This window comes from Oncorhynchus tshawytscha, linkage group LG06 (genome assembly GCF_018296145.1).
Source record: "Oncorhynchus tshawytscha isolate Ot180627B linkage group LG06, Otsh_v2.0, whole genome shotgun sequence".
Taxonomy (NCBI): domain Eukaryota; kingdom Metazoa; phylum Chordata; class Actinopteri; order Salmoniformes; family Salmonidae; genus Oncorhynchus; species Oncorhynchus tshawytscha.
The window spans coordinates 5,089,839-5,097,926 of record NC_056434.1 but is presented as its reverse complement, the minus strand read 5'-3'; the positions used below and the strand labels follow the sequence as shown (position 1 = coordinate 5,097,926).

Sequence of the window (8,088 nt, the reverse complement as noted above, 5' to 3'; positions counted from 1 at the left end):
AGTCCAATGTAGCTTCATAATAAGCATCAATACAGGCAAGCTTTCCCTCTCAGGGTCTTTAACTAGCTTTCCCTCTCAGGGTCTTTAACTAGCTTTCCCTCTCAGGGTCTTTAACTAGCTTTCCCTCTCAGGGTCTTTAACTAGCTTTCCCTCTCAGGGTCTTTAACTAGCTTCCCCCTCTCAGGGTCTTTAACTAGCTTTCCCTCTCAGGGTCTTTAACTAGCTTCCCTCTCAGGGTCTTTAACTAGCTTCCCCCTCAGGGTCTTTAACTAGCTTCCCCCTCGGGGTCTTTAACTAGCTTTCCCTCTCAGGGTCTTTAACTAGCTTCCCTCTCAGGGTCTTTAACTAGCTTCCCTCTCAGGGTCTTTAACTAGCTTCCCTCTCAGGGTCTTTAACTAGCTTCCCCTCTAAGGTCTTTAACTAGCTTCCCCTCTAAGGTCTTTAACTAGCTTCCCCTCTAAGGTCTTTAACTAGCTTCCCTCTCAGGGTCTTTAACTAGTTGTCCCTCAGGGTCTTTAACTAGTTGTCCCTCAGGGTCTTTAACTAGTTGTCCCTCAGGGTCTTTAACTAGCTTCCCCCTCAGGGTCTTTAACTAGCTTCCCCCTCAGGGTCTTTAACTAGCTTCCCCCTCAGGGTCTTTAACTAGCTTCCCCCTCAGGGTCTTTAACTAGCTTCCCCTCTAAGGTCCTTAACTAGTTTTCCCTCAGGGTCTTTAACTAGTTTTCCCCTCAGGGTCTTTAACGAGGTGGTCTTGATAGACCTGTCTGTGTATCCCGGAGCAACAGGTGTCTCTGTAACACCGATGTGATCTTTGCTCATCCCTCTCAACAGGAACTCTGTTATTCCTGCAGGGTCCTTGTGCTATTTGCTACAGGGTCACTACAACACCATACCTTGTTTGTCCATGTGAAGTGGGGCACCTCCCTTCATACCTTGTTTGTCCATGTGAAGTGGGGCACCTCCCATTGAAGCCACACAGTCAACGAGAAACAGACAGTTGTGCCTTGCAGAATGAAAGGAGAGGGCACTACTTTATAACACATGATTCACTGGTACCGTCTATATTAACTGTTGGGTTTTTATAAGCATTTATATTGACATGGAAGCTGAAGAGGTGGATTAAGGGGCTCTTTACTTGTGACATATGTCTCCAATGCCATCTAGTGGATGGACTACTCCTGTGGAGGATTCTCCGTGGGTTAGGAAGAACAGCACAGGCTTGTGTTTGGCCAGGGCCTGGGGAGAAACGGTGACAGATCAGAAATACCAGTCTCGATGCACAGAATGAAATGGGCTCTGGTCTAAAGTGATACACTACATAGGAAATAGGGCTCTAGTCTCTAAAGTAGTGCACTACATGGGGAATAGGGGCCCTGGTCTAAAGTAGTGCACTATATAGGGAATAGGGCTCTGGTCTATAGTAGTGCACTATATATGGCATAGGGTTACACTAGGGACGCACGATGGTGTATCGGATAGCAGCAATTTGGCATATCTATAGGAGTATCTATACCTATAGATGAAGGTTAGGATAGGAGTATCTATACCTATAGATGCAGGATAGGGTAGGAGTATCTATACCTATAGATGAAGGTTAGGGTAGGAGTATTTATACATATCGATGAAGGTTAGGGTAGGAGTATCTATACCTATAGATGAAGGTTAGGGTAGGAGTATCTATACCTATAGATGAAGGTTAGGGTAGGAGTATCTATACCTATAGATGAAGGTTAGGGTAGGAGTATCTATACCTGTAAATGAAGGTTAGGGTAGGAGTATCTATACCTGTACGTGAAGGTTAGGGTAGGAGTATATATACCTATAGATGAAGTTTAGGGTAGGAGTATCTATATCTGTAGATGAAGGTTAGGGTAGGAGTATCTATACTTATAGATGAAGGTTGGGGTAGTAGTTACCTGTAGATGAAGGTTAGGGCAGGAGTATCTAACTTATAAATGAAGGTTAGGGTAGGAGTATCTATACCTATTGTTGAAGGATGGGGTTGGAGTATCTATACCTGTAGATGAAGGTTTGGAGTATCTATAGCTGCAGATGAAGGTTAGGAGTATCTATACTTGTAGATGAAGGTTAGGGTAGGTGTATCTATACTTATAGATGAAGGTTGGGGTTGGAATATCTATACCTGTAGATGAAGGTTAGGGTAGGAGTAGCTATACCTGTAGAAGAAGGTTAGGGTTGGAGTATCTATACTTATAGATGAAGGTTAGGGTAGTAGTTACCTGTAGATGAAGGTTAGGGCAGGAGTATCTATACCTATAGATGAAGGTTAGGGCAGGAGTATCTATACCTATAGATGAAGGTTAGGGTAGGAGTATCTATACTTATAGATGAAGGTTAGGGTAGGAGTATCTATACCTGTAAATGAAGGTTAGGAGTATCTTTACTTATAGATAAAGGTTATGAGTATCTATACCTGTAGATGAAGGTTAGGGTTGGAGTATCTATACTTGTAGATGAAGGTCAGGGTTGGAGTATATATACTTGTAGGTGAAGGTTAGGGTAGGTGTATTTATACTTATAGATGAAGGTTGGGGTTGGAATATCTATACCTGTAGATGAAGGTTAGGGTAGGAGTATCTATACCTGTAGATGAAGGTTTGGAGTATCTATAGCTGCAGATGAAGGTTAGGAGTATCTATACTTGTAGATGAAGGTTAGGGTAGGTGTATCTATACTTATAGATGAAGGTTGGGGTTGGAATATCTATACCTGTAAATGAAGGTTTGGAGTATCTATACTTGTAGATGAAGGTTATGAGTATCTATACCTGTAGATGAAGGTTAGGGTTGGAGTATCTATACTTGTAGATGAAGGTTTGGAGTATCTATACTTGTAGATGAAGGTTTGGAGTATCTATACTTGTAGATGAAGGTTAGTTGTATCTATACCTGCAGATGAAGGTTAGGAGTATCTATACCTGTAGATGAAGGTGAAGAGTATCTATACTTGTAGATGAAGGTCAGGGTTGGAGTATATATACTTGTAGGTGAAGGTTAGGGTAGGTGTATTTATACTTATAGATGAAGGTTGGGGTTGGAATATCTATACCTGTAGATGAAGGTTAGGGTAGGAGTAGCTATACCTGTAGATGAAGGTTAGGAGTATCTATACCTGTAGATGAAGGTTAGGAGTATCTATACCTGTAGATAAAGGTTAGGAGTATCTATACCTGTAGATAAAGGTTAGGAGTATCTATACCTGTAGATAAAGGTTAGGAGTATCTATACATGTAGATAAAGCTTAGGGTAGTAGTTACCTGTAGATGAAGGTTAGGGTTGGAGTATCTATACCTGTAGATGAAGGTTTGGAGTATCTATACTTGTAGATGAAGGTTAGGAGTATCTATACTTATTGATGAAGGTTAGGAGTTTCTATACCTATAGATGAAGGTTAGGGGTATCTATACCTGTAGATGAAGGTTAGGAGTATCTATACCTGTAGATAAAGGTTAGGGTAGTAGTTACCTGTAGATGAAGGTTAGGGCAGGAGTATCTGTACCTATAGATGAAGGTTAGGGCAGGAGTATCTATACCTATAGATGAAGGTTAGGGCAGGAGTATCTATACCTATAGATGAAGGTTAGGGTAGGAGTTACCTGTAGATGAAGGTTTAGGTAGGAGTTACCTGTAGATGAAGGTTAGGGTAGGAGTATCTATACTTGTAGACGAAGGTTAGGGTAGGAGTATCTATACCTATAGATGAAGGTTTGGGTATGAGCAGATGAGATGTGTGTCATTACCCGATCAATCTCTTCACTGGTGAAATACCCCCCTGCAGTTGTCACAATGGAATTAACTCTGGCACCTGTTGGGTTGATGGGAAATGTATTATGTTAATCACAAATGTATGAATTCAAAGGGAACTTCCTCAGTGGGCAAAGCTACGGTATTTGAAACAAGGTCTTTAATACCAGGTGTGCTCACAGGCTTGTAAATAGGGTGAAACTGCTAGCTAGTTAGCGGTGCACGCTAGTAGCGTTTCAGTTGGTGACTTCATTCGCTCTGAGACCTTGAACTAGTTGTTACCCATGCTCTGCTAAGGCTGTGGCTGTTGTGGAGCGATAGGTAACAATGCTTTGTGGGAAGGCAGTTGTTGATGTGTTCAGATGGTCCCTGGTTCGAGCCCAGGTTGGGGCAAGGAGAGGGACAGAAGCAAAACTTTAACAGGCAAAGGTCATGTTTACCCAATGACACCCTATCCACTATATAGTGCACTACTGTTGACCAGGACCCATAGTGCACTGCTGTTGACCAGGACCCATAATGCACAGCTGTTGACAACGACCCATAGGGCACTGCTGTTGACAACGACCCATAATGCACTGCTGTTGACAACGACCCATAGGGCACTGCTGTTGACCAGGACCCATAGTGCACTGCGGTTGACCAGGACCCATAGTGCACAGCTGTTGACCAGGACCCATAATGCACAGCTGTTGACAACGACCCATAGGGCACTGCTGTTGACAAAGACCCATAATGCACTGCTGTTGACAACGACCCATAGGGCACAGCTGTTGACCAGGACCCATAATGCACAGCTGTTGACAACGACCCATAGGGCTCTTGTCAAAAAAAGGGAACAGGGGGCCATATGGAACGTATCCCATAACAACCAAGTACCTATCCTCTCTGCCATCTCTGCTGCCCGTTCTCCCCAGATCCCATTGACCGCGGTGAGAACCCCTTCCCCTGGCTCCACGGCGTTGAAGATGGCACACTCCATGGCCGTGTGTCCTGTGCCACTCACTGCTATTGTCATGTTGTTCTGAGTCTGGAAGGCATATTGGATCCCACTCTTGATGTCACTCATGATCTAGAATACCAACAAACACAGTAAAAGAGATGATTATGGGATCAAGAGTCTGTCTGGTAGACACTTGAGTATTAGGACGTGTACTGTGTGTGTTATGTCTAGTGTGTAGTGTATAGTGTCTACTTGTGTTACACTGCAGTACTGTGTGTCTTAAGACAATTTTTTTCCCCTCGGGACGTTAAACTTAATCCGATTCTATATCTGATTTAATGATTTGTTACGTTTCTCTCAACACTGTAATAGATTTGATGGGTAGTGAAAACAGATTTAAAACACACATCACTTTTACATCAGTTGAACGCAGAGCCGCCTACATGCTGTGTTTCGGGCCCCGCCGGCCGACCCAAATTTAGTTATTTACATATTTTTAACTCTCTCAACTTACTGTTGATAGACAGGATACATATGTATCATCAGACGTTTTCCACTTATGTCAGTAGCTCAATTAGTCCATGTCAGCTAACATGTTTTTTGATCGCGAAGGAAGCTAGCTGTCTAGAGTTCGTAGGCCTAATCGTCGCCATGCCGACCACGCACGTGCTCAAGGGGACCTCCAGGGAACCCCCATTTGGTTTTGGTAGTCATTCTCACACCGATATCATATGAACGTGACATAAGGCATGACAAGAATGTGAGGAATTGCAGTAAATGTACTTTACACTAACCAGGATTCCATCCAATTATTTTAATTGTACCTTTATTTAACTAGGCAAATCAGTTCAGAACACATTCTTATTCACAATGACGCCATGCCGGAGAACAGTGGGTTAACTGCCTTGTTCAAGGGAAGAACGACAGATTTTTACCTTGTCAGCTCAGGGATTAGATCCAGCAACCTTTCGGTTAATGGCCCAACACTCTAACCACTAGACTACCCTGCCGCCTCTACACTCTAACCACTAGGCTACCCTGCCGCCTCTACACTCTAACCACTAGGCTACCCTGCCGCCTCTACACTCTAACCACTAGGCTACCTGCCTCTAACCACTAGGCTACCCTGCCGCCTCTACACTCTAACCACTAGGCTACCCTGCCGCCTCTACACTCTAACCACTAGGCTACCTGCCTCTAACCACTAGGCTACCCTGCCGCCTCTACACTCTAACCACTAGGCTACCCTGCCGCCTCTACACTCTAACCACTAGGCTACCCTGCCGCCTCTACACTCTAACAACTAGGCTACCTGCCGACCCTACACTCTAACCACTAGGCTACCCTGCAATGACAGGCCTGATGGAATCAGCAAATTTGTTGGTAAACTTTCCAAATGTTACAAAATTAAATACACTGGACAAGGTGGGGATCTTTTTTTTTTTGCGTCAGTAAAATTAATTATGCCGAGAAAAGATATATTGATATCATGACCAATGGGTCACGCAATGATATTGTGTGGTCTTCCCACTACGACTCGGGAAAAGCATGCAGTTTATCAGGCTACAGATGATAATTTATGATGAACTTCCCAGGGTGGTGAAGGAGCCCAGTGATGAGCTTGATGCTCCTTTCCAATAAGTATAGAGGGTCTTATTCTGGTGACTTGACGATCGATCCTTTGGCTGCCGTTTGACAAATAAAACTAACATCCCATAATAATCTCATCATGTAGGTAACCTACCCACTGTGTATCTGCCAGCTGTTGGCTGGAGAGTGCCTGCCAAGACCAGAGTGGGCACAATCGCTATTTACTACCATTTTGTTTTGTTTTTTGTGACAAAACCATCAGTGGAGTTGAAAATGTGATGGAAACACATTTTAAATTGTTTGTTTTTTTTAAATCGATTTTAACTGCAAAATGTATTGTTATGTGCACTACATCACTACAGACATCCTTTTATCCTCCGCAAGTCAATTAGATGGGCACATCGCTGATGGGAAAACATTTGCTTATTGTTTCTATGCAGATTTTAGAATCTTCCAATGATAATCTGTCCCCAATTGGATGGAAACCTAGCTAGTGCCATAAAATAAAAATTCTGCCCCCAAATGTTTTTTGCCCTCAAGGTGGGAGGTGGGGGGGGCAAATCTAGCTTAGGACCCCCCCCCAAAAGGCTGGTTGACATACAGTATTGTACAATGGCTAATCTTCAAATGTTCATAAAATGATTTTGCTTGGGGAGATAAGCAGCTAAACAGACAATATGGATTAGGTATAATATAATATTATAAACCTTATCTAAAATATCCAATTCAACCATTTAGGCGTAAATCCTGCATTATTTTTTTATTTTTTTTGCACGGTTACCTTTCGTTGAGATTGATTGCTCATCACCAAACTTTGTAGACATACCTCGAGCATTTCTGGATGCATGTGACCGATGATGGGCTCGGCCCCTGCCGCTAAAATGCGGGGAGGAACATTGGACGGTCCTGGCCCAAACATGTGTCTCCGCGGAGCCACGAAGGTTTTCTGGAGACATTTAGGTGGCGGGACGGTGATGGACGACATGGCTCTAGCTGGGTTTGTTGGCAGTGTGGATATGATAAAATTGCACGGTCTGGACTCTTGACTCTGTAAGCAACCTGACAGACACACACCTCTCACCTGACAAAAGAGGCATTTGATCCCCTCCCACTTCTATGTTTGGTTTGCATTACTGTTTTGACTGTGAGGATTTCGTTCAAGCAAACCTTTGGTTGTTTACTCCTGAAAAGTGTTTTTGAATTTGATCAGAATGTACAAAACCTTCCGTCTTACACACTTCTTTTTGTTGTTCAGGTCACATGTTTGTTCCCGGTAATGTATTCACACCATTGTTCAACAGCCACATTTACAAAGGTTAACCATTAACCACCGTTGCTTCAGTAGGTCATAGAATTATATCACAACACTTCTAGGAAGAATTCAGCACACACTCACTTTTTCATTCCAATCAAATAAACCTAATGGTAAAAAAAATTATGACCTTGATAATGTCTAATAAAACGTGTATATATATATATATATATATATATTATATATATTTTTTTTATATATATATATACCTGTTTTTATGGTGTTTTGCTTTGTGGTGAGCTGATATGGTTTCCTTGATCACTCCAACGTGTCTGTTTGGTCAGTGGTTACTCAGTGATACAGAGAGGCAATGAACAGACACAGGAGACCAAACCGCCCCCTCCCCCACTATTTTCTAGTTCCTAAACCGTTATCCCTTGGAATCGAGTCAATTCAACGATGTAAAGACTCTCAGTTGTCTTCTGTTTATTTCAACACCTTGCACGTTGCAACACCAGTGAAGCATCTGTACCCTCCCC

The 8,088-nt window shown here is 42.9% G+C and overlaps 1 protein-coding gene and 1 long non-coding RNA gene across 4 annotated transcripts in view; both read right to left on the bottom strand.

The window, feature by feature from the left end:
- Positions 1-7,842, bottom strand: part of agxta (alanine--glyoxylate and serine--pyruvate aminotransferase a) — an 11,713-nt gene extending 3,871 nt beyond the window's left edge. Inside the window, exons 1-5 of one of the 3 annotated variants that reach the window (XM_042322882.1) lie at positions 7,819-7,842; positions 4,644-4,836; positions 3,761-3,825; positions 1,136-1,236; positions 933-1,003 (exon numbers count right to left, since the gene is read on the bottom strand). In XM_042322882.1, coding sequence (XP_042178816.1) covers positions 933-1,003; positions 1,136-1,236; positions 3,761-3,825; positions 4,644-4,833 — 427 coding nt within the window. In that variant the 5' untranslated portion in view covers positions 4,834-4,836; positions 7,819-7,842. Of the gene's footprint in view, positions 1-932; positions 1,004-1,135; positions 1,237-3,760; positions 3,826-4,643; positions 4,837-7,078; positions 7,537-7,818 lie in introns of those variants that run through there. The other 2 variants (XM_042322880.1, XM_042322881.1) reach the window with 2 other exon arrangements.
- LOC121846652 lies at positions 2,627-3,754 on the bottom strand. The gene is made up of 2 exons (XR_006083557.1): positions 3,554-3,754; positions 2,627-3,519 (listed from the first exon to the last, which is right to left on the bottom strand). It is a non-coding gene; the product is annotated as an uncharacterized LOC121846652 (long non-coding RNA).
- Positions 7,843-8,088: the final 246 nt, after the last annotated feature.